This window comes from Oncorhynchus clarkii, chromosome 10 (assembly GCF_045791955.1).
Source record: "Oncorhynchus clarkii lewisi isolate Uvic-CL-2024 chromosome 10, UVic_Ocla_1.0, whole genome shotgun sequence".
Lineage (NCBI taxonomy): Eukaryota > Metazoa > Chordata > Actinopteri > Salmoniformes > Salmonidae > Oncorhynchus > Oncorhynchus clarkii.
The window spans coordinates 65781288-65808002 of record NC_092156.1 but is presented as its reverse complement, the minus strand read 5'-3'; the positions used below and the strand labels follow the sequence as shown (position 1 = coordinate 65808002).

General features: G+C 42.3%; 2 protein-coding genes across 7 annotated transcripts in view; one reads left to right on the top strand and one right to left on the bottom strand.

The window, feature by feature from the left end:
- Positions 1–26715, bottom strand: part of LOC139419013 (lipopolysaccharide-responsive and beige-like anchor protein) — a 313075-nt gene that overhangs the window by 126011 nt on the left and 160349 nt on the right. For 4 of the 6 annotated variants that reach the window (XM_071168828.1, XM_071168831.1, XM_071168829.1 and 1 more), the window contains exons 38-41: positions 23547–23671; positions 23119–23136; positions 16014–16157; positions 13413–13549 (exon numbers count right to left, since the gene is read on the bottom strand). In XM_071168828.1, coding sequence (XP_071024929.1) covers positions 13413–13549; positions 16014–16157; positions 23119–23136; positions 23547–23671 — 424 coding nt within the window. The remainder of the gene's footprint in view (positions 1–13412; positions 13550–16013; positions 16158–23118; positions 23137–23546; positions 23672–26715) is intronic. The other 2 variants (XM_071168830.1, XM_071168833.1) reach the window with 1 other exon arrangement.
- On the top strand, positions 9978–11684 carry LOC139419713 (protein mab-21-like 2). Its single transcript, XM_071169699.1, has one exon. It carries the CDS (start codon positions 10246–10248, stop codon positions 11323–11325), a length of 1080 nt encoding a protein of 359 aa, XP_071025800.1. The 5' UTR covers positions 9978–10245; the 3' UTR covers positions 11326–11684.

The window sequence follows — 26715 nt, the reverse complement described above, 5'->3', positions numbered from 1 at the left end:
CTGTACATAGCCCTTAGTCAATAAAAGGGGCACTGTTGAACAACTCTGTTCTGTTAAAATACTACAAGTCAACCAAGTGAGAACTCGAGGTTATTCTGAGAGGAACACCCTGATGATGACCCACATTGAATATTCAGAGTATTTTGTAAATGACCCCCCACTCCCGCCCCAATGTGCGCTGTGTGTTTTGTCTCAGCCAGGATACTAACTTTTTGGCCCATTTTCATATTCCGTTCCATAAACCGCAACAGCCGAAGCAGTGGGAGTGGCTCCACAGCTCTCCAATCAGACTTACACTTCCTTGACTTCAGCCAATAGCAGTGCAGCGCCACGGCCTCCCCGCCCCTTTTCCCGCTCTCCCAGTACACAAGCATCCAGTGAGTGTGCAGGACGCAACTTAACACCACATGTACTACGGAGTGGCAACCTATGGCTGGCATTTTGAGAGGCAGGAGGACGGACACATCTGCTCTAAGACTTCTTCATCAGATCTGCCAGGCAGATGCTCTGTGTCTGTCTGTCTGTCTGTCTGTCTGTCTGTCTGAGTATGTCTGTCTGTCTGTCTGTCTGAGTATGTCTGTCTGTCTGTCTATGTCTCTCTGAGTCTGAGTGTCTGAGTGTGTGAGTCTGTCTGTCTGTCCGAGTGTGTCCGTCTGTCCGAGTGTGTCCGTCTGTCCGAGTGTGTCCGTCTGTCCGAGTGTGTCCGTCTGTCCGAGTGTGTCCGTCTGTCCGAGTGTGTCCGTCTGTCCGAGTGTGTCCGTCTGTCCGAGTGTGTCCGTCTGTCCGAGTGTGTCCGTCTGTCCGAGTGTGTCCGTCTGTCCGAGTGTGTCCGTCTGTCCGAGTGTGTCCGTCTGTCCGAGTGTGTCCGTCTGTCCGAGTGAGTCCGAGTGTGTCCATCTGTCCGAGTGAGTCCGAGTGTGTCCGTCTGTCCGAGTGTGTCCGAGTGTGTCCGTCTGTCCGAGTGTGTCCGAGTGTGTCCGTCTGTCCGAGTGTGTCCGAGTGTGTCCGAGTGTGTCCGTCTGTCCGAGTGTGTCCGTCTGTCCGAGTGTGTCCGTCTGTCCGAGTGTGTCCGTCTGTCCGAGTGTGTCCGTCTGTCCGAGTGTGTCCGTCTGTCCGAGTGTGTCCGAGTGTGTCCGTCTGTCTGAGTGTGTCCGTCTGTCTGAGTGTGTCCGAGTGTGTCCGAGTGTGTCCGTCTGTCTGAGTGAGTGTATCCGTCTGTCTGTCTGTCTGACTGCGTCTGACTGTCTGTCTGACTGCGTCTGACTGTCTGTCTGACTGCGTCTGACTGTCTGTCTGACTGCGTCTGACTGTCTGTCCTGAGTGTGTGTGTCTGTCTGTCCTGAGTGCGTGTGTGTGTCTGTCTGTCCTGAGTGCGCGTGTCTGTGCGTGCGTGTCTGTGCGTGCGTGTCTGTGCGTGCGTGTCTGTGTGTGCACGCGTGACGGCCAGATGCAGAGGCACAGCCAAGCAATTAGTACCACGGCCTGATTTCTGGGCCCACTGCCTCCTACAGAGAGCAGCTGGGTCCATGCACCAGGGCCTGGGTGACGCCTTAGAGTGAGTGTGTGTTGGTGTGTGTATGTGTGTCTGCCTGCCGGTGAGCCACTTTCCCTGTGCCTCTCATATTTCCACCGGCAGAGAGGAGAAAAGAGAGAAAAAGCTGCAGCTAAAAGCCTCTCGCTGCCTGACATCCTCCCCCTTATCATTCACTTGAAAGTACAAAGGGCGCTAACTCAACCAGACACAGGAATAAAACTGTTGCAGATTTTTTTTCTCTTCTTCCCCACCGAACATCTCGGGCCTCTGAACTCAATTCCTGTATTCCTTATTTATAGCTCTCCTTCTCCAACGAGAGAGAGCGATAGAGCGCGAGAGAACAAGAGAGAGAGAGAGCAAGAGAGAGAGAGAGAGTGTAAAGGAACAATGTATTCTAATGTATTCACTGAGGAGAAGTTATTCATTCTGTCAGAATTCCTACTTCAAATATCTCCATTACTCACAGTGGGGCGACTGGAGACGTCTAAGAACATGAGTCTGTATCCAGACAGGCATAAGAGAGCTTATCCATGACATACATCTTGGTCATCATTGATTTCACTAAAGAAGAATGACCACCATTATAAACATCTATTAGATACATTCAACGAGCAAATATACCTGCCATACAAGTTCCAATGAGTTATCCAGACTCACTACTTAGACCCAATGTTCAGGTCAAGTTGCAGATTGTATGGACATCAAGATTCCCTTCAACATTGAAAACAGATAACTTAGAATATACATGGAGGCAAAACATACACGAGGAGGGATGGTTGGCGACATTGTGTTGTACGCCAGCGAGGTGCTAAAAAAACAAACCAGCAGCCGTATATCCCATAACCCCTTGGGGCTAGGCTGAGTAATCTGGTAGCTCACTAGCTAGCCTCTTCAGTAGTTGGGCAGATGTGGTAGTGTGTTGGGGGGAGGGGAGGGGGGGTACTTTCGAGAGCGAGTGAGTCAGAAAAAGGGGTGCATGTCAGAAAGCAGAAGTGAGAGAGAGGGGTTATGGACCCTGTCCTGGTGGAGTGAGAGGATCACTGTGGAGTCGTCACACAGACTCAGATCAAAGACGGACTCTTCAGGCAGGCCTCGTCCTCTTTTACTCTATTCAATACAGACCAGAGAAAGACCTTTAGGCACCGTCTGATAAAGTGGGATGTTTTCACACATAGATAAATAGGCAGAGAATAAAAGATGACTTCGATAGAATCAACAAAAAAAAAGGCTGAAAAGAGCCTCAAAAGAAGCCGTTTAGTATCTATGACATGTTTTTATTTCTCCCAGGTACGGAGTTGCTCTTTGCTGTGATTGGTCCAATAACACGTGTCACGTTATGCTACATGAATACTATCATATTTGTGTTGACGGTAATAAATCTAGTTTTAGTTATACACTTACCCTAAAACATAACATGGGCATATATTGGCTACATAAAATCCCCAAAATTATTATAATCATTATAGCATGTGTATTAACGTGTAAAAATCTGCATGATTAGCATAAACACCATTGATGCACTGAACATGGCCTTGGATGACTTCAAATAGACGCCAGAATCCAAAATGCCATATAAGGCGCACAGACACCAAAGCGGAAGTACACGGAGATGAAACCGAATTGTAGAATCTCTGCAGTTCTGTAGTGTACTCTAACATGATGGATTCTGAAGGAGGCTATCGGAAATGAACTCTGTTTGGCTAAGAGGGATCAACCTTATGGCTCTGAGACTATTTGTTTTCGTTCTGTTCCTACAAATCAACCCTAGAGGAAAGTGTGACAAGCCTTAAGAATAAGCAGCCTTACTTCGCCAAAAGCGAGCCTTTCCTTGAAAAAAGTCCCTCTAGATTCACACGCTAAGGGAACATCCGTGATAACTTTGAAACGAATAGTGAATGATGAGTCCAAAAGATGATTCACACAAAATGTTTGTATGAATTAAGGAGAGGTCAAAGGATGGGGCCAAAATACACACAAGCGCGTGCACATGTGTACGCACACACACACTCTGAAACTACAGGATGTTGTGATGACTAACTACACCTAATATAACCTCAATAATACCATCCATGCATAGACACTACCTGAACACCAAAAACCCACACAACAAAAATACCATTCTAGCTTTGCATGCGTTGTCCATAATAGGTGCAGTGTTGTCACGACAGTGTGAAATCAGTTGAACTCCGGTTCACACAATTTTGCTTCAGTCGCTTATGAAGGCAAGAATTTATATTCCAGATATGTGTATATTGACCCTGTCTGACATTCAGAGTGTATTTACAATTTGTCTTTATAAGTCATACTTACTGTCACCATATATTTCATTAAGCTACAGTTAGCATGTTACTTTACATTTGGACATTTTCACGACTTTGAGTGTGTCCCATCCCAAATGGCACCATGTTCCCTATATAGTGCACTACTTTTGACCAGGGTCCATAGGGCTCTTGTACTATATACGGAATAGGGTGTCATTTGGGACACACCGTTGGGGGCGTGTATTCATCTCTCAGGGCCTGAACTGTGCTTTTGATATTAAACAGTCTTGCAGTCTAAAATAAAAACCCTTAACCGTTCATTTTTTCTTTCTTAAGCTGCACGCCAAGGGTCTTTGAGTACAACTATTCCTCCAGTCGGGCATGATTCAGGGGAAAAGAATGTCAAATCTCAACAGTTTTGCATTTTTTAAATCTTCACAATAAATCAAGGTTGTAAGTAAACCATACATCACGCGGTACCTAATGTAACGTTGCCTGTTCGGTTAGAGTTCAAGTATTTTTGCTAGAAACTTCCAAATGAACGTCTGCGTCTATGTGGCTTATCTCGTCTCTTGACAGCGTCAATTCTACTACGGTTCTAGTCCAGATCCAGAACATTGCTAATAACAACAGATAGGAGGTGTATGTTGTAGGTTGACTACAACACTGACATGAATGCCACTCCAACTATAAACCAAAGATTTGGAACAGGTTCATATAACAGATGGTTAATGCAAAAATACCAAATATGCAGGATCATGAGAAAATTACCAGATTGCATGTGTGTGTGTGTGTGATGTGTGTGTGTGTGTGTGTGTGTGTGTGTGTGTGTGTGTGTGTGTGTGTGTATGTATAGCATGCCTATACAGTGCATTCAGAAAGTATTCAGACCCCTTGAATTTTTCCACATTTTGCTACATTACAGCCTTATTCTAAAATTGATGAAATACATTTTTCTTCTTCTCCATAAATCCACACAATACCCCAAAATGACAAAGCGAAAACAGGTTTTTAAAATGTTTGCAAATGTATTAAAAAGTATATATTTTTTAAAGGAAATAGCTTATTTACATTAGTATTCAGAACCTTTGTTATGAGACACCCGAAATTGAGCTGAGGTGCATCCTGTTTCCATTGATCATCCTTGAGATGTTTCTACAACTTGGAGTCCACCCGTGGTAAATTCAATTGGTTGGACATGATTTGGAAAGGCACACACATGTCTATATACGGTCCCACAGTTGACAGTGCATGTCTGAGCAAAAACCAAGTTACGAGGTCAAAGGAATTGTCCATAGAGCTCCGAGACAGGATTGTGTCGAGGCACAGATCTTGTGAAGGGCACCAAAACATTTCTTCAGCATTGAAAGTCCCCAAGAACACAGAGGCCTTCGCCGGGCCAAACTGAGCTATCAGGGGAGAAGGGAGGTGACCAAGAACCCAATGGTTACTGTGACAGAGCTCCTCTGTGGGGATGTAGGAACCTTCCAGAAGGACAACCATCTCTGCAGCACTCCACCAATTAGGCCTTTATGGTAGAGTATCCAGACAGAAGCCACTCTTCAGAAAAAGGCAGGACAAGCCTGCTTGGTTTGCCAAAAAGCACCTAAAGACTCTCAGACCATGACAAAAAAAATCAAATAAAAATGTATTTGTCACATTCGCCGAATACAACAAGTGTAGACTTTACCGTGAAATGCTGACTTACAAGCCTTTAACCAACAGTGAAGTTCAAGAAGAAGAAAATGTTTACCAAGTAGACTAAAATAAAAAGTAATAATAAAGATAACACAATAAAAATAAGGAGACTATATACAGGGGGCACCGGTACAGAGTCGGTGTGCATGGATACAGGCTAGTTGAGGTAATCTGTACATGTAGGGGGGGCTGAAGTGACTATGCATAGGTAACAAACAAACAACAAGTGTACAAAAGGGAGGGTGTGGGATCTCTCTGGTCTGATGAAACCAAGATTTAATTATTTGGCCTGAATGCCAAGCTTCACGTCTGGAGGAAACCTGGCACCATCCCTATGGTGAAGCATGGTGGTGGTGGCAGCATCATGCTGTCATCTGCCTTTTTCTGAGGAGTGGCTTCTAACATCTCTAGAGACCTGAAAATAGCTGTGCAGCAACGTTCCCCATCCAACCTGACAGAGCTTGAGAGGATCTGCAGAGAAGAATGGAAGAAACTCCCCAAATACAGGTGTGCCAAACATGTAGCGTCAAACCCAAGAAGAGTCCGGGCTGTAATCGCTGCCAAAGGTGCTTCAACAAAGTACTGAGTAAAGGGTCTCTGAATACTTACGTAAATGTGATATTTCAGATTTTGCACAACAACAAAAAAATAACTTTTTTTGCTTTGTCATAATGGGGTATTGTGTGATGAGGGGGAAAAAACAATTTAATCAATTTTAGAATAAGGCTGTAACGTAACAGAATGTGGAAAGAGTCGAGGGGTCTGAATACTTTCCGAATGCACTGTATATGTGTAAACACCAAATACACTCATCATAAGTGAAAATAATCACAGACTTGAGGTTACATTCCTTAACTTGAACCAGGAAATAGCCAATAAAACAAATCCTTCAATTAAATTAAAATACCCAACAGACACCCCCTTAACCACAGTTTTATAGTTTTTCAACATCTAGGCTTATAGTTAGTTAATCAAGACAGTGAGTTTTGTGAATCTGTCCCGAGGTCTCCTACTAGGGTTGGGCCGATATATGATCAAATTGAATATCGTGATATTTGACAATGACGATATATCGGGAAGTGCAAGACGACTCGATTTGAACTTTACAAATCAAAAACTGTGAAGTTTTATCAGTTAGGCTGTTTAAATATGTTGAAAATGAAGTCTAAATTAATTAACTAAGCCTTACTGTTTCATAATACAAAGTTTATTTAAAGTTATGATCATAAATAAGCACAGGCTGGAATGATTTACTCATTAACTGCGCAAAACAATTGTATCAGATATTGCAATATCTGGAGTAGCATATCATAGAAGATACCTCCCCAAATATCCCCCGACCCCATCTCCTGCACTACAGTAATCTGTACCCTATGTAGTGTTAGTAGCTTCATCAACACTACTGGAATCTTTGAGAACGTCAAGTCCACAGGCATTTGACATTTTACTGTTTAAAAAAAGAATTAAACTTTTACAGAAAAACTGTTTGCAGAGAAAAACTGAAAAACACTTTATCACTTGGTTTCTGCCAACTTTGTGGCTTATTTCAGTATCCACACTGTATTTTCAGCGGTTGCATTTTCCAGACTTCAGCTAAACCCGATGCTACAATGAATGTGGTGAGAATGAGAAACTAAAGCTAAATAGAGAACATGAGTATTCCAGGAACGTTTCAGTCTTTTAACCTGTGTGTCGTGGTCATGCTGACCAATATGTGGGAAACATAATGTATATTTGGCGCAAAAAGCATATTCTCCAAAATCGGAAATAATCGTTGTGTTTTTGTAATACTAAACTACAAGAAAAGGCATTGGCTGTATAAAGCCTGCATAACATTGAGACAATAGTATTTCAGTCATTTACTAATATCACCATCAATTACATTTAAAATGTTAGTCTGTCTCTGTTTAAAGAGCCAAACAATCTGCGTAAGCGGTTTTTCCCTCGTATGTCTAAACACGTGTTAAATTAGCTTCGCTGACTATTGTATGATAATATATTTTTAAAGGGATCAAATATACATTTGAAATAACTTCATAACGTACATGAGAATGCGAAAGAAGGTTTTCATATCATCAATATAGATTTTTGATAAGCAATGTTAACTCTGCGTCATTGCATCGTTGGGTGCTTTGCCTAACACCACAACAAGGATCTGGAGATATTTCCAGCTCCAAATAGCCAAAAGTCGTTGCAATTAAAACACTTATGTCTAATTAGGCCAAAAGCCTCGAGGGATCCCGACATAAAAACGACGTCCACTGGACAGAGAATGTCCAATTGACTCCCTAATGAATTTAATGCCAAAGCTCCTAACAACCTGCGCCTCATTAACTTGAGTAGTCTACAACCGGAGGACGGGCAAAGAAGCTTCAGAGCTGCAGATAGATCAATAGTTTTGCAAACAGGACTTTAACTTAAGTAGCTTTCATTTAACCGATGCGTTACTTTTTGGGCCATTATTTTGCAGCATCACTGTCTGAGGACCAGTCTCACACCCCGCCTTCTCCCCGCGCGTCTAGGTGCTGTGCCCGCGAGGAGACGGTGATTGGTTCTTAAGTCATCTAACATGAAGTCTGGGGTGATAAGAGGACTTCAATTACAATCCCGGGCCCGCGCGAAGAACGCCTGTCCGTTTATTATTCATCACCGACAAGGTTCACGCGCCGATAACGCGATGACCAGATTAAAAGTAGGTGCATTTTTGGAAAACCACGCACAGCGCACAATGAGAAAGAAAAAGCCGGTTGTTTATGTCTTTAGAGTGATTTAAAAATATATTTGAGCTTCTTGGAAATCAATTACATATTTAAATTGTTGTAATATGAATGTGAAAATATAAACATCAGACCTTTAGCTTTTTTTCTGAATTAGGCATTACTAAATGTAACATGCGCTTTATAAAACGACAAGGGCAAATAGCCTGCAATAAAACAGGCCCCAAACATAGTATTGGGAATACCACGTTAACATCTCAAAGGGTCTTACGATGTTAATTAGAATAATAGGCCTATAGTCTTATTATCGTTCATCACATTTTATAATTACACGCGTGCTAAAACTTGCACTGCAGGTGCGTGTAGTGCGCATCCATTCTAGGAGGAATTGTTATCCGTTCTTAAATTGTGCAATGGCATGAAATGGGTCAAATATGGAAGTAATATGATGTTAATTTAGCCGATAGAATATTAGGGAAATTAGTAGGCCAAATTTGTATGGGAATACAATAAACCACATTTCAGTGAGGGGAAGGTTGTTGCTCTTAATCCGATATCCGAGGGAAATTACTGGGTGTAATTTTAACTATTCAGGCCTATAATCTACTGTCACGATACACCAAGATGAAACCACTAGGCACAAAATGACAAACAAAAAGCATTTCATTTAAGACAAGTGGTTTGAAATGTGAACAACTTCTAGCCTATTATACTGGAGAGAAAAAATACTCAAAATCAGGAAAAAATAATGATATGCTATTTTATGAAAAAAAACACAAATATTAGAAATATTGTACACTCACTGAACATTCGATTTATCTCGTTAACCTGATTATCACACACCGTGTTGAACCCGCAGCCTGGAGACCCGCTTTCTAATAAAATTAGTCTTTCTTGTTTCTTGACGCATAAATGTCATAAAACATCAGTCAAAAATTGCTTGGTATACATAAATGAGCAATTCACTAGAAATATGCAAATGCACGAATAGTCCAATAATTCATACATAGGATAAATGTATAACATTTAAAAAACGTATTGGTTACATTGTCAAAAGCGATTAAAACCTTAGTGCTAATGTTTATAAAGTAGTATCAAGCCTCATTAACTGCCATAGAAAAACAAAAGGGTTCCAAATTGATGCCATTCAGACATGAAGCGAGCCAGTAAATAAACACTTCCCTTGTCAGGTATCCAGCATCACTCAATGCGCAACCTATTCTCCTTCTAAATGTTTCCATTTTATATTGAGCACGTGCACACCTGGGAAAAAAAGGCTGGGTCATGGCAAAAGAGACACAGCTGCCTTTAAAACATATTAAATATACTTCGTAGAAAAGAGCACAAATTGTGTATACGAAAAGAGCACAAATTGTGTATACGAAAAGAGCACAAATTGTGTATACGAAAAGGAACCGTTTATCTTCCTATATCTCGACCTGGGAGCAGAGGCTCCGCGCGCAGGATGTTGGAGAGCGAAAGTGTGCCCCTCGTGAAAGAGTGCTTCTCGGAGAGGCCTCTGATTGGCTGGTTGCACTGACAGCTCCGCCGTTGATTGCAGGAGGAGAAGCCCGACCCCTTTCACTCTTCTAGGGGACCATTCATAAACTACACAAGTCCAGCTCGCACAGCTGAGTGTGGACAACAGTGGGACAAGGTAGGAGAATAACGCGTAGTTTTCACGTTCAACCGAACCGACAAGGAGAGATGAGTGGTCACGACCAGAGCTTTATCCTTTAGGGTCTGCAAGCGCGAGGACACGGACGGTATTATACTGTACACTGAGCCCACCCCATTCTGGGGCTGCCTACTGCATATGACTTGGACTGATATTTAGTAGCCTATTACGTTGCATCCCTATCGGTTTCCTTCCGACACTGTCTGACGTCCATCCGCTGTGTACGCAAAAAAAGTGTAATTATATATTTTTTCCATTGCTTGGGGAAGAGCGTTTCGCCTCTGGCTTTACCGGTAAGCATTGGATCCGTCAACGTACTGCGACTCTCCGGTGTACAGCCCGGACCTCTGCCCAAACATGATCGCGACGCAGGCAAAGCTGGTCTACCAGCTCAACAAATACTACAGCGAGAGATGCCAAACTCGAAAAGCGGCCATTGCAAAGACTATCCGGGAGGTGTGTAAGGTAGTGTCGGACGTCCTGAAGGAGGTCGAGGTGCAGGAACCCCGGTTCATCTCCTCTCTCAGCGAGATAGAGGCGCGCTTCGAGGGGATGGAGGTCATAGCTCCCAACGAGTTCGAGGTGGTCCTCTACCTCAACCAGATGGGAGTGTTCAACTTTGTTGACGACGGTTCTCTGCCCGGCTGCGCTGTACTGAAGCTGAGCGACGGCCGCAAAAGAAGTATGTCTCTCTGGGTCGAGTTCATAACGGCCTCGGGCTACCTTTCCGCCCGGAAGATCCGTTCAAGGTTTCAGACTCTGGTGGCGCAAGCGGTGGATAAGTGTAGCTACCGTGACGTGGTTAAAATGGTAGCAGATACAAGTGAGGTAAAACTAAGGATCCGGGAGAGATACGTGGTTCAGATCACCCCTGCGTTCAAGTGCACAGGGATCTGGCCTAGGAGCGCTGCCCAGTGGCCCATGCCCCATATCCCCTGGCCTGGTCCGAACCGGGTGGCCGAGGTCAAGGCCGAGGGCTTTAACCTGCTCTCCAAAGAATGCTATTCGTTGACCGGGAAACAGAGCTCGGCTGAGAGTGACGCCTGGGTCTTGCAGTTCAGCGAGGCCGAGAATAGGCTCCTGATGGCGGGATGCAGGAAAAGATGCCTCTCGGTCCTGAAGACTCTTCGCGACCGTCATCTCGAGCTACCCGGTCAACCACTCCAGAGCTACCACATGAAGACCCTGCTGCTGTATGAGTGTGAGAAACACCCGAGAGAGACCGACTGGGATGAGTCCTGCCTCGGAGATCGAATCAACGGAATTCTGCTGCAGCTCATCTCGTGTTTGCAGTGCCGCAGATGCCCCCATTATTTCTTACCAAATTTGGACCTGTTTCAGGGGAAGCCCCACTCGGCCCTGGAAGCTGCCGCAAAGCAGACGTGGAGACTGGCGAGGGAAATCCTCACTAATGCAAAAAGTTTGGACAAATTATAAACTGTTGAATTGTCTGATTGTGATACTATTGCTATTTAGGGCCGAGGTGACGTTTTTTGAGATCACTTCAGAGTGGAGGAAAACGTCGTGATCTTGGTTTCTCCGAGCAATGTGAAACAATTGAGAAATTAAAAACAAGCAAACAAAAAAAACTTTTACAACGGAGTGTAATGGGACATTGCCATTCAGAGAGGGAGAACGTGAAGGTACATTAAGCTAAATGTAATACTTTTTGTTGTTGTTTTGTTTTAAAATGTTTTCACAAAGTGAATAAATGTTTATTTAAAATTATATGCACAAAATCTTTAAGTGAAAGAATAAAAATGTAGTGTGCCAAGTTCCAATTTTTCATTACGTGACCTTAAACTGAAATGTTAATAAAACTAAGAAATGACATTACAACTTGGCCTTGTGTTTGTATACATGTTTTGAGAACTGGCATTGTTTAGTAAGAGTAATACACATGTATATTTACGAGATAAAGAGGATCGTGAAATCAATTCCTGTGTGAAAAAAACATAATTAATGTGCGTAAAAAAGGAATGTTGATACATTTACATTCGGTAAATCTTGGGCCTAGATTAATTTGATACAAAATACGAGTTCTGCATGATTATGCATATCAGAGAACATGCATTCATTTTCGTCTTGGAATAATTAATATATCACACTATAATTTAGTTCAATTTGCTGAAAATTGTTTTAACAAAAGAATAACGTCTATTTACTCGACAGTTTGATGTCGATAGGCTATATGGCTGCAAAAATAATATTTAAACACACCGGTATGCATGTCTGTTATTACTGTGTATTAACTATTGGGGAGATGTGCAATTTCTCCGCTGAATTATAGCCTGAGGATAAAGAGAAACACAACAACCACTTGTAGTAGGCCCATTCACCAGAATAGACCATTGCTCATTTCAGGTTAATTCCTTTGCCGTTACAATAGAAACATATTAACGCATGAACATCAAAACCTCAAATGTTGATTAATGAACGTATCTGTTATTATAACTAGATTATGATTATAACTGTTATTGCCAATAACCCTGGGCGCAGACTGCTGAAAAAAAGATACACAACTGTCACTCAATGACTAGCCAGGGAAAGTCGGGGCCCATTTCTTCACGAGACCTGATTCATATTGCTTTCGCTACGAGCGACTAAACACCACGCGGGAATATTAGTACAGTAGGCTATCCATTAGCAGCAGACTATTTGGTTTATCACTGAACTGTTGAATACAAATAGAAAGAGGATGTTTTGAAATGAATACTAATTACTATAGCCTGTTATTTAGGATATTCAAATGAGTCATATAGGCTACATTTCAAAGGTGTCGAATAATAAATTCAAGTCATTTCATGGTTTTTATTCTCAACAAAATTTACCACAACATAAGCCATTGGCCAACACACTATTCCTGATTCCTGGGCTGTATTTCACGAACAACTGAAAGACCCGAAGGAAGAAGAGCAGGCCTAGTCTTCTCTCTGTTTCAGGCACATTGTATTATGATGTGCGATAGACTAACTTATTTTTCAAACGTTTGCTTGTGGTGCTTCTGCAGGCTCTGAGGCCTTTGTGTATCGATTCTGCAGCGCAAACACCCGTTTTCAGAGAGACGTGATGTTGTCAATGACGTAGCCCACTAAACCAATGCAATTCAAGCACGAGTGAAGCTATAGCTTAATGTTAACTTTCACGACGCAAATACACACACCACATAACACACCACATAACAGCATCATAGCCTATACGGTTGTTATAATCTCAATTATAGCGATCTACATTTGGATTATTCAATAATTATTTGACCTGATGATGATCGCAGAAGTCGAGGCTGCTTACAGTCGTCATGCAATAGCTTAAAGGCTTTTAGTCTACGCATGTTCATGGTTGGAGTTATTTACTAAATTATTATAAAGGCTTTACAAAGCAATTAGGCTGTAGAAAAGCATGACTTGGATGTGCTGGGGTCAGGGAAGGACTGAGAGAAAGGCCTGAGACATTTTGAAAGCAGTATTTACAGAATGGCGGGAGGGCCTGCTTTGGATCAATGGAAGTTAAAGCCCTTCTCTTACCTTTGGATCGATCGTCTTAAAGCTGGCCTCATCTTCATCCACCTCGAAGTAGAGTTCAGACGCAGTGATGGACAGCGTTCCTTTCACCACCACCGCCGGGGCGACCAGCTGAGCGCTAGTGCTCATGTTTACAGGCCCTAGGAGACAGACAGGGCCCAACAACGGCACGGGCCAGAAAGCAAACATTAGCCCGCTTTACAAAAATCACCCCCTGCCACTCCTCGAGAAAACGAGAGTTTTTTCAAAGGGCAACAGCGTGTAAAAGTAAACATATAAACTCAACAAGGGCACGCACTGACTTTGATGGCTCTTTTTGTCTCCTTGAAAATACCATAACAATATAGAGAAGTCCACATATGCATTTTTAATGAGGGAACATATTTGCTCTAGGCCAGGGCTGCCAACCCTCTTCCTGGAGATCTACCGTCCTGTGGGGTTTCAGTCCAACCCTAATTTAACACACCCGATTCTACTAATTAGCTGCTCAACGAGACCTTAACTAGCGGAATCAGATACGCTAAATTAGGGTTGGACTGAACCTACAGGACAGTAGATCTCCAGGAAGAGGGTGGGGAGCCCTGCTCAAGGCGATGGGTCGGTTGTATCGGCCTATCTATCAGATGCAAGGTCAAGAAGAAAAATACATCTGATTCTCAATTCTATAATTTCTAGCTTAAACCTGCATGCAAATGATTTGTGTAACTGCAATCTAAATTAAGAATGCAATTTTACATTTCACAATTATTATTAGCATTATTATTAGACCTAATTTCCTTGCTAGATCGAGTTAGATATAATATGGCGTGTTTGTAAGCACTGAAACCAGAATCACCATGATCTGAAAAGTTCATCTTTAGACTACAGGGAGGGAGAGGTGGTTTGACCCGCTGAGTAAAATAAAATATCAGCATCTGCGTAACCCAAGACAGACCAGCTTTGTCAAAAAATAGAATCAGCTGTCAATCAGGCCCCATTGATTGCGGGCTGGTGCTACGTCTGTTTAATCTCTCATCAATCTTAATTTATGCCAGTATGACAATGAGAAGGCCGCTCGAGGGAGCAACGTGTAAGCTCTTCCAGCTCCTGCCCCGCGCTCCACGTGTGCAGAAGCATTGTATTTGCAGATGTGCCGCGCGGCAGAAAGGGGCTTCAGAGCCAGGCTTGATTTCCCCAAAGCACCCACGTCTTTCCGAAACGGATGGCTATGGAATAAACAGATATGTTCATTTGTTGCCGTCACCCCTCCCTCCCCCCTAGCCCTCCGAGCATTGTGAGCATTAGCATGTAATCCGGGCGCGAAATAACATTTTTCAATCACTGCCATGGAGACATTCAATTACACCTGGTGATGTTCCGACAGACAGCTGCCTGTACTGGGACGCTGCGTCCTGTCTGTCTGTCTGTCTGTCTAGTCAGAGGAGTAGGAGACCCACATGACAATTTCCACTTCATTTCAGAATCCATGTCACTTTATTATGCATGGAATCTCCCCTTAACCCTATTGTCACCGTGGGCGTTGTGCTTTCATATAATTGCGCTCTGAGCGCATTTATATTAGTCTACAGTGGGTGAACAAGTTATAGTGGAAAGCCATGATGTGGGGAAATTGAGGATTATATAGAATGCAATCCGATTAGTAAAATAACTAAGAGACCTATAGGAGTTCCAGGTATAGGGAGCATCATTTACATCAATATGGGTGTGAGATAATGGATTTACAGTGGATAAGAAATTGGACAGCAACGTCATTTTATGTGTTTGAGTCTTGTTAACGACAAAGCCAATAGTCTTTTTGATCTCAGCCTATACTATTTATTCGACATGGATTCATTTAGGAAAACTGCACATTTAGAGCAATCATAAACAACTAAAGACACAGAAAATGTTTAAGGTCCATAGTGCTATTCTAAAATGTGAAAATAATACCGTTTAGCTAGTGCACCCATACGCTATGCCCAATCATAAAATAGGCCCACATGGGACGCATGTATCAAAATATCGCACTTGTCACGAGTACAAATTTGCGGTTTTCATTTAACATTTAACATAAAGGAAGTCCGAGGTAGGCCCCAAAATATAAATTAACCTCGAGGCCAAAAACATTAAGACAAAATGCACAGTTCACTTCTACAAATATAGGCCTATTCTCAACCTCTCGATTATTTAAAAAAAAATGTAATAATTACTGTGTCAAAAGCTAACTATGAATCATATTACACAAGCGTGTTGGTACTTTTGTACTATAATTTCATTACAAACAAAAATTAGCTTTGCTTTGAGATATGTGAACTTGTAAACAAGCGCCAATAGGACATGTTTGTGTGTGTTATTATCCTCTACTCCCACAAAGTCAGAGCATCACAAAACATCATGAGACTCCAGGGGTAATGGGAGGCGCTGGGGAGGTTATCCCCCCTTCTTAACCGTTCGGGAGCCCCGTTATCCTGCATGCGCGCCTCAAAGTACCCGAAGCAGCACCCGCGTGCGTTAGCAATGGAGACGCTGTAAAGGCGGGAGGGGGAGAATTCAACTAACGTGCGTACCCAGCCCCCTCTAGATGATGCGCGCGGGGACATGAAACGGATGAGCTGCATGCGTTACCTGTTAGGTTCTCCAATTCCTTCTCCTCCAAGGATGATAGAGTGTCATCGTCGCCATCCAACAATATCTCACTCTCAGAGTTCTGATTTCCCATCGCGTGACTTCTGATTGACTGTTTGCCTTTGAGGATATCTTCCTCCGGAGCTGAAAGACGAAAAGCATTTTAAACCGCCATCCAAACGTAATTGTGTTTTTACCCAGTGACTTTTCTGTACAGAGGTTAGTATCCTAACAAGAAACGTTTGAAATATATAGACAAAAAATACGCTGCTATTCTGGGCTATATTTAATGATAGTTTACTATATCACAGGTATGATAGATGTTAAATTAAAAAGATTACTGAAAATGCAAGGCTATATAATCTATTCATATTGTAGCATATTTAATTGATCAATAATTCGTACTACGAAAGTAAAGTGAATAGTCAAATGTCAATATAAATATTCATTGAGTTGAGTTGTCTATTTTGCCAGAAATGTCTTAAATTATTTAGGCTAAGTCTTGACGTCTTGCATTGGATTCCAGAATGGATTCGAAATTAAATTGGTCAAAAGTATTTTAAGATTTGACAAAATAGAATGAATAAGTCTGATACAAATGGAATAATGCTATAATTATGACATAAATTAATAGTTTATAACTCAAGTGCACATTCAGATGCAACACGGATCTAATGCTAATATGATTCTTAGTACAATGAAAAAACTCCATGCGAAAAATAACATCAACATAAAGATGCTGCAAGCTGATGTAAACATCAAAACTAGTTTATAAAACCATGATAGAAAACTGGCCACAATTTTAAGTGGAACTTCATGCAATTTTCATATATTATTGTAACATTTGTCAAGTTATCATAGAGCCATAAACCCAGCTGGAACACTAGCAATGACTCTTGGGAGCCTTCGGGGTTATTGTGAACATGAAAGGTTACGTTAACAAATCGGACTCTCATCTTATCTCATAAAGCTATTTTCCGATGGCGTTGTGCCAACGTAGGCTAGCAATACCCATATGGCAACGGGAGTGAGGTTACAATGTCAAAGCGCGACATTGTATCGACTTGTGTTTACTGTTTAACCTGAATGGCACTAATCTAATAGTTAAAATCCAATTGTTTTATTTAATTGATACCCAGGCAATAAGTGTATTTCAGTGTATTTCTAATGCAGATATACAACATTGTCTGTAAAGTATAAAATGTACTGATAAGAAAATATAAAATGCATTGTTAAAAACCACCATTTGCCTGTGCTGTGCCCTTACAAGTCATCAAAACAAAAAAATTATTCTGGTCAAACCCAATATCCAGAAACACGAGCCAAAGATATTACAACAAAGCAAAAGAGCCTCCAAAGCTTACTGCCTTTCCTTTTTATTTCTACTTAACATGACTTGAGGTCCAAAAGGATTTAAGAGAAACAGTAATCTGCAAACATTTACAGAACCCTCATCATGCAGGCCCTTGGTGTGTGTGTGTGAGAGAGAGAGAGAAAGAAAGAGAGTGTGTGTGTTACACTCAACATGGTTTCTTTGCACTCCACTACACAACCACTGGACAGTGACCCAGTGGCCCCTCCAATCTCTCTGAGCAGCATCACCTGACAGGGTTAGACCCTAAGATAATTAGCATTTTTCTCAACATCACAAACTATAATATATGGACTCCAAAACTGCTGAGAGAGAGCAGAGTGAGAACGAACAAAAGAGAGAGACCTGGGAGAGAAAGAGAGAAAGCTGAGAGAGAAAGAGAGCTGAGAGAGCAAGAGAGAAAGCTGAGTGAGCAGAGAGAGAGAGCTGAAAGAGCAGAGAGAGAGAGAGCTGAGAGAGCAGAGTGAGCAGAGAGACAGAGCGAAAGAGAGCTGAGAGAGAGAGAGCAGAGAGCTGAGAGACAGGGAGCTGAGAGAGAGCGAGAGAGAAAGAGAGCTGAGAGAGAGCGAGAGAGAAAGAGAGCTGAGAAAGCGAGAGAGAGAGCTGAGAGAGAAAGAGAGCTGAGAGAAAGCGAGAGAGAGAGCTGAGAGAGAGAGCAGAGTGAGAGACCGGGAGCTGAGAGAGAGCAAGTCTAAGAGAGCTGAGAAATCTCATGTCATGGAAAATATGCAGCTCAATGATATTTAGACTGGTCTTCCTGTAATTAAGTCTCCCCGGAGGATTCTTTAGTTAGCGGCACTGAAATGACTACCAGATCTCTAATACATACCACATGCTACAATAGTATATTCACACTGTCCAAGTGAACTGACTGGACAGACCGATGGGCCGGGACGACTTTCTCTCACTGACAGCAGTGAGATGAAAAAGGCAGACATGTGTATTTGAACTTCTGTACATTCTGTCATAAACATGCTCACTAAGTCTCACCCTTGGAAGACCACAATACTCAACACACTAGCATATGGATGTGGAAGGGTCTTGGGTTGTGTTTACAACTAAGAAGAAAACACTACTGTGACAACTACTGCTACTATATCAACTTACTAGTTCGCCAATAAATGTTGCTAATAGGCTGTGAATGATTTACTTGTTAGTCGTGAATAGTATTATCAGAATTGGTCATGTTAGATTGTCTATTGTGTGCAAATACAATTCTACAAACATTGTGCTGCTTTCGAAACTACTTTGTAAGTCAAAATAAACAGCCAGGAGAAGTTAAGAAAATAAAAACTCAATTATTAGATTATACTTCTGATACATGTATCCCAATATTACATAATGACATAAGATAAAATATAGTATTCTTGAAAACATAATTGATATGTATATTTTTGATATATGACATATGTACAGAGAACTGTTCTGAATGCATGTGTGAGTTTATGATCAAATGTGGGAGTGTGTATCAAACAATTAAAACCCATTTAACGCCATTTCAACTTAAAAGTGAAACAACCAAAGCACAGTAAAAACTAAACGGCAGTGAAAAGTCTAAACATTTCATTTAAAAAAAACGCAATGGATATTAGGCGATGTCTAAGCAAAATATTCAAAGACTAACACATCCTACATGTCCTTCACCTGAAGCAATGTCTCTGTCAACTGTTGTCTATGTTACTTAGAATTATAAACTGGGTGGTTCGAGCCCTGAATGCTGATTGGCTGAAAGCCGTGGTATAACAGAACGTATACCACGGGTATGACAAAATATTTTTTACTGTTCTAATTACGTTGGTAACCAGTTTATAATAGCAGTAAGGCACCTCCGAGGGGTGCGGTATAAGGTCAATCAATATACTACGGCTAAGGGCTGTATCCAGGCAGTCCGCGTTGCGTTCTGCTTAAGAACAGCGGTTAGCCGTGGTATATTGGTCATATACCACACCCCCTCAGACCTTAATGCTTAAATATGAAGTCTCAGTGAGAGTGTGAATGTCTGGCGTTTTGTGGATGTATTATAAATCCTTGACAAATAATTCTGAATAAAACACATACACATTTTACAACATTGTCACACAAGCGACAACACAAACGTTTCTGAAAGAAGCCGGAATGCCACATCAACAAAATACCCATCAGGTCATGTCACCTAAACCATTAATTGAGATGGAACAGGGGGCACAAACGTGAATAAAACCTGTCTCCATTACACATTCAGGCCCCATTGTTTCTCTATCCAGAGGTTCAAAATTAAATTGCTACGTTCACGCTATACTAAAGACATGCTACGTTGAGGCCCAGGTCATTTCCCTATTGCCAGAGGTTCAAAATGCTAATTCATATGCTTACATTACTAAAGCTCAAGGCATGCTTGGTCAAGAGCAATTAAATTGTCAGAATTAACAAATGTGTTTTTAACGAGACCATGGCCAGGAGCTGGAGTCATGAGGCGAGTATTGATCTGCTGAACAGAGACATTAGTCTTCAAGTATTTACTCTGCCAGCCACCTCTCCTCCAGCCTCCCTCCATAGCCCTCCCTTCACCCAGGGCAGGACCAAATCAATCCCCAGAAAGGATGTCTCTTTCCAGCCATAAATACATAACTAGCCCCCTCACCGACCCAACCAGCCTGACCGCCACACGTCTGCAGGCCGGCTGGGGCTCTCAGAGTGGAAATGGTCCTCAAGGTTCTTGGCTGGGTATGAATGATCACAGTTGTATAGAATCTAAGGATTGTCCATGGCCTAAATACAGGAATGTTTTCCTCCTACACATCTTACATAAAAAAGATGCCATTTAGGAAAGGGTTTACTTATACTTTGTAAAATGCTTATACTTTGTAAAACAAACAATGCACTTTTTTTGCTAAATAAGTTGACAGGGAAACAATACTTTTTAAATTCCCCAAATGTTTTTTAAAAATTCTCTTACTGGTTAAATATGCCTAATTTCTATTCTTGAGCGTGTTTTCATGAAAAGCGTTGCCATCACTCTTGTAGCTGGAAATAAATGTTAAATGCAGACGTGATCATGCACTAAATGTTTTGTTTGGGGAAAGAGGAGGGTTTTCTCTCTATTTTCCCCGTTTCATGGGATCAGAATAATTACAGCCAGATATGACCTCTGTTCCCTGTTTGACAACTCACGACTGCACCCTCGCCTTGCGCTCCACATCCGTTACAAATGTCGGGTCGATGAAAACAACAAGAAAGGTTACATCAGAAAATGGACGCCGCAGTCAGGCCTCAAGTTCTTTCCCCCAAATGCAGCAGGGTAGCGTGTGTGTGTGTGTGTGTGTGCATACGCAAATAACAGGACAATACTCTGTAGAGGTATTACCAAGACTGGCTGGTAGCTATTTTTACTACAGTAGTGACTTTGAAAGCAAAACACACCCTATATGTCAGAATATGTGTTGGTGTTGAATATATCCAGAGCATGTTTTATATTGACTTACTGATGATGCCCCCTACTAGAGCAGTGAGTCAGAGTGATGGAGAGGGGAGAACAATTACAAGTCACCAACTGACGCTTCAACGATCATATGCCTTCGTAATCAGTTCTTCATTGCACTAAAATTGTAAGATGGCGCCAACAGACGTCGCCTTGTGTCGAGCTCCTACTCAACATTCATTGTTGAGGGAGAGCATGTCAGCAAGCACCACTGCTTACACCTGCTGTATCCTGTGTTCGTGACCAAATAAACTCTGATGGTTTGAAACCATCTAACATAAAGGGATGAAGGGAAAGAGAATGAGAGAAAAGTAAAAAGAGAATTAGGGAGACACACAGAGAGAAAAGAGAGAAAGAGAAAAACCTAGAGAGAGAGAAAGAGAGCGAGAGTGAGAGAACGAGAGAGAAAGAGAGTATCAGAGTAACAGAGAGAAGGACCAGTGGTCCTCAGGCCCCTCCACCCTCCAGCTGCATCTCCACACCACAGACATTACGCCCGTCCCCGGTCCCCGCCGGGCCCACGAGGATGCTGAGATTGCCAGACGCTTATTGCTTTTAGATCACATTCTTATTGACTTCTGTCACGGGGGCCGTTTGTCAAGAGGACTGATGTCACCTTTTTTTTTGTGTGTGGGGGGGGGGGGGGACTACCTCCATCCCTGTGACATATTGGAGACATTTTCGGGCCAGAAACAGGCCGTTATTATGGAGTGCAATAGGTTAAGCCGGTAAAAACCAACAGGCCTAGACAGGCACGGCCCTGATCACTAACCCTGGTTTGACTGAGAATACGGTCTTTAGTGTTTTAGCAGAAACTAGGGATTAGGCTCTACTCTGGGGACTCCTGCTCGTACTTGGCCAATGAATGTGGTAGATGACTAAAACCTTTCTTCACACTGTGCCGACCAGAACCGTACTGTGCTGGGTCGGACATTCCCTTTTCACGTTGTATATTCCAGCATGGTTGCAGCAACCAGGCCAGCCCAGCACAGCCTGGCTTAGTGGTGTGAAAATAGTAGTGTATGTTGCTCCCTAGTTAATATCCAAGATATGCAGGATAACGTTTTAGCAGAAACTAGGGATTAGGGCCTACTCCAAGGAAAACGTCACTCCTACTCTAACGCTAGAGAACATGTGTCCTACGGCCAATGTGGATAATGGCTTCTACGTTTCCTCCAACCTAGTTATCGCTAAGAATGAGACGGTGACTATTCAACTGTTGGTTCACTTTGGTTTAGTTGTCCTCATAGGAAGTTCAACAGAAATCGGGGTTTAACACTTTACATAAACGCCTTCAAAGCAGAATCTGCACCTGTTGTTTTTAAAGCAAGTCCAGGGAAACGAAAGGATCAATTCAAACCCAATTCCAGTCCTGGAGGTAAAAGGTCATCAATACTGTTGGTTTTATCGATACTTCTGTCTTCTAGGTAATATTGATGTTACCGTTTCCTTTTAAACAGAACACAATCCTTGACTTGCTTTTACCACATGGTAGTGTTGAGGCATTGGTCAAGAGCAACCAAGCTAGTTTGGGTTTCTCTCTGCAACACACACAAACAAGACGTACTGCGTAATTAATAGTCCTGATATTTCCAAAATGATTAATTACACCTAAACTAATTAGCCCTCATATAATATCCACCTTCAAAGAAACACCTAATTATTCCCGTGAAAGTTAATGTATCTTTGTTTGCTGACCTTTAGCCAATTAAGATTTGACATCATAAAGAGGCAGGTTTGTTAAATGGGCATCAACACCGTTGGTCCTCCTCACCTGGCTCTCTTTATGAACATAATGACATCTCTGAGCTGATCAAACTGAACACATGTGATTCTGGCACTGTAGCTTCAGGGTTCCTTTTTTCATCAAATCAAGTACAAGTCATCCCCTGAGATGGTGGACATTTTGTACATGAATTTTTTTTTTTTTGTACAGGAATTTAAAGCAGGGAAAGTAACATGGAACAAAAGTAGTTGAGTTGAGATATCGACTGGGATTCAAATGATTTATATTTGTATCATTGTACAGCTACAATACTTTCCTACCTAGCCGAAATCAACATTCCCCCCTTTAAATTAGTGAGCCCATGTTATTTTAATTGCTGCTATACTTGGTGTCAAATTAAATATTCAAGAGAAAAATGAAGATGGAAAGGACGGAAGATCCCAACTGCTGCTTTCTATCAACAAGTCAAATGATAATGCATCATGGGAAAATGGGGAGAAGACCAACCAAAGGGCTTGGTGGAGTCAGGGAGGCTTGACATATTACTTACCATTAATGCCAGGCACCACTGTCATGCAAAAGGAAAGAAAAAGGAAACAAACATTTCACATTGCTCCCACTGAAGGTTCATGCCAACTCAGACATTAAATAACTCAAAGGGGAGAAATTCTAAGTAAACATTTTGGGATCCAGGAAGGGACAGGATGTGAGTGTGTGAGGGCCTATTGGAACACTGCGTACTAACATAGCTAACACTAATGGGGATGCAGGTTAGGCTGTTAACTGTGTGAACTATTTAATTCAAATGAGGGTGCTGTTTCTTATTGTTTTTACTGTTTCTTGTGGTACAATAAAACACTTATGGCAACTGTAGTGCTTATTATTATTGCCGTGGACCTGCTGCCACAGGCGGGCACAGACACTCACAGAGGGTTTGAGCAAAGGACGCTGGGTATTGAGCGAGGAGGGCTGACTGACCGTGTTCGGCTGCAGCTTTGAGCGTGGCCTTTGAGTGAGTGGATCCGAAGGGGTTCCTGACGAAGCGTCGGCGCCGCCTCAAGTCATCCTCCCAGTAGTCGAGGCGCCAGAACTCCCGAGGACGGCTGCAGGGGAACAGAGGTAGCACATGTGTTAGCAATTACAGAACAGCGTGGTGGTAGCCTATAGCCCCAATCACAGTGCAGAGTAGCGAGGCCAGCAGCAGCATAAAGACAGCCTTGTTTTGCTATGCTGGGTATCTTCTTTTTCCCCCCAACACCACAACAAATAGAACACAGTAGATAGACTACCTAAAACCCTGACCTTGAAAATAACAATATTTTCTCTCTCGTGAAACGAGCACTAAATACATGATGGTGGAATAAGCAGCTGACAGAGTGATCAGTTTCCCCCACACTCCGACGTGCTCCCATTCCAGGCTCATTTGGGACTCAGCAGGGCACCTCGGCTCTAGCCTCTCTACCCGGGTAGCAGGCGGGTGCCCGGGCTGGTCCCAAAACGCCATTACAAAAACAGGGAAGCGGGAGTGGGGGATGGCATTACCAATATTAATCAATGTCCACAGGCCTCTGTCATTTTTCTTCCCAATTTGCACCTCCTCCTTTACCCAGGCCTGGTCAGTAGTAAATCATTCAGACTAAAATCGTGTCCCAAACAGCACCCTATTCCCTATGGGTCCTGGTCAAAAGTAGTGCACTAAATAGGGAATAGGGTGCCATTTTGGACACATAACCAATCTCAGGGACTTGGAAAGTGTTAACTTTTAATGAAGAGTCACAACCACTACACAGCATTGTGTTGTGTACATATAGGCAATAAAATATTAAAACTCAAAAGGGATTTCATTTAAATTATATTTTAAAATATTAATTACTTTTCTTTATCACACACAGCATAAGGAGGAAATACATTTCTTTCCAACATTAGTGAGGTGTATTTTCTCCACCCACCCCTATTGAAAAAAGCTTGCCTAATCTAAATAACTAATTTACTGCTCGAGAAGAAATAGCTGGTAATTTGTAAAACTAAATTACGCCAAATGTGTTCCATATTGCGCGTATTATGAGGGAATGTGTTCGGCATTTAGAAATGAAAACACAAGGGAAGAACACAACATAATCCCTCTAACTCAGTAGAGTGGAACGGAGGCCAGACACTTCCCTTCTTCACCTATGAGCTGGGTTCACACATTCAATTTACTATTAAAGCACTGAGAAAAACAAGTGGTCTAAGACATGTGCAGGTGTGTATTTGGGTTATTGTTAAGGTTGCATTAGGGTTGGTGTATAGCTTCAGCCTCTAAACAGCTCTCAGTGTACTGATTTATAGAAGCATGGTGAGATAGAAATCTGGAAACCCAAGGTGCCGCGTCAGAAGGTGCTGCGTCAGAAGGGTGAAGAAGTATTCGTGCGCAACAATTTTGAGTCTCATGGGTCTGAATACTTATGTAAATAAGATTTTTTTTCTTATCGTAATACATTTGCAAAAATGTCTAAAAACCTGTTTTTGCTTTGTCATTATGGGTATTGTGTGTAGACTGATGAGGGGGAGAAAAACGATTTAATAAATTTTAGAATAAGGCTGTAACGTGTGGAAAAAGTCTCGGGGTCTGAATAGTTTCTGAATGCGCTGTAAGTCAGTACGTCCGCGGTGCTACGGGAGAAGTGTTCAGGTGTAACAGGGTCTATTCCACCTGGCTATATAAATCAGGACAATGGCACCAGGTAGCAGCCTCTAGACAGACAGCTCTTTTATGTCCTGATATTTCACTGGCTGTCTGCATATACAGTATGTTAAACCAACAACGTACAATATCAAAATGAAGGGGGTTGCAGAGTTAAAAAAAAAAAAAGTCTAAACAGCAAGAGAACGTCATCCACATGAGAACGGTGAGGGGAAGAGGAAACGCTGTAGGGAAAAGAGGAAACAATAGCACAACACTGGAACATATAGTCAAACACATTTATAGCTTGAACACCAAATGAGTGTTGACATCAGACCTTGGTGAGGTGGAGTGGCATGTGTGTATCAGTGTCAGCAGAGGTACGAGGGAGAACCAGAACCCTCTGTGTGTGTGTGTGTGTTTCTGTGTGCACATGGTTATGCATTAGGGCTGGGAATTTCCAGGGACCTCACCATACGACATTATCACGATACTTAGGTGCCAATCCGATATGTATTACAATTCTATATCGCGATTTGATGTTCCAAACATATTGCTCAACATATGTCTGCTGCAGAGAGACAAGAGAGAGAGCCATGAGAACACGAGTCTTGATCAGTCATGGAAATAAAAGTGCTGAAAACATCTTGGCTCCCTATTTTAAAAACAAGATGGAGAACAAGCTATGAGGGAAGAATCCTGGAGTTTTGGAGCAGGTACAGCCAACTAGCACACAAATAATATTGCGATATTGTCAAAGCAATACCACATACATCGTCAAAAATAATATCCCGATTTGTAACTATTGATTCCCCCCCATCACTATTACACATGTGTGAGTGTACTTGTGTGTCTGTACGTCCGTGTGTGTGTGTGCGCGTGTCTTGCATGCATGTACACGCGTGTGTGTGTATATTGGAGCTAGTTTGTTTGATCTGGTCTTGACAGCTGCTGTAGCTGCTCCAGTCAGGAGCCCGGGGCTCCCCACAAAGCTTCAGGCCAACACCAATGACTACACAGGGCCTCTAAAAGGGGAGGGGCTTTACACAAGAAAATAAATACAATTTAGAGCCAGGTGCTTTAAGACGTTCTATGAAAGCCATTAATTACTTGATTTATCTGAATTAATGAAAAATAAATCCTTCTCTTTCTGTCCTTCTCTCTCTCACACTCTCTCTGCATCTTCATATCTCTCTGTCGTTCCGTTTCCCCTCTATCGCCCCCTCTTTCTCTTTTTATCTCTCTCTCTCAGCCTCTGGTCTTTTCTGGAGAGAAATAGAGGAATAAACTGTCTTCAGCTCCCGTGTTTGTGTAAAGCCGAGGCAGTTTATAAGAGGCGCATGGGGGAATAGCAGACAGCACAACTATTAAATATTTTACCGGCAAACATTCTAAAGCACATAAGCAAAGAGAAGATGTCAAGGATCTCTCATTAAAAATGTATTTCGCTACTAAGGAGCTTGAAGACGTGATGAGGAAACGGTG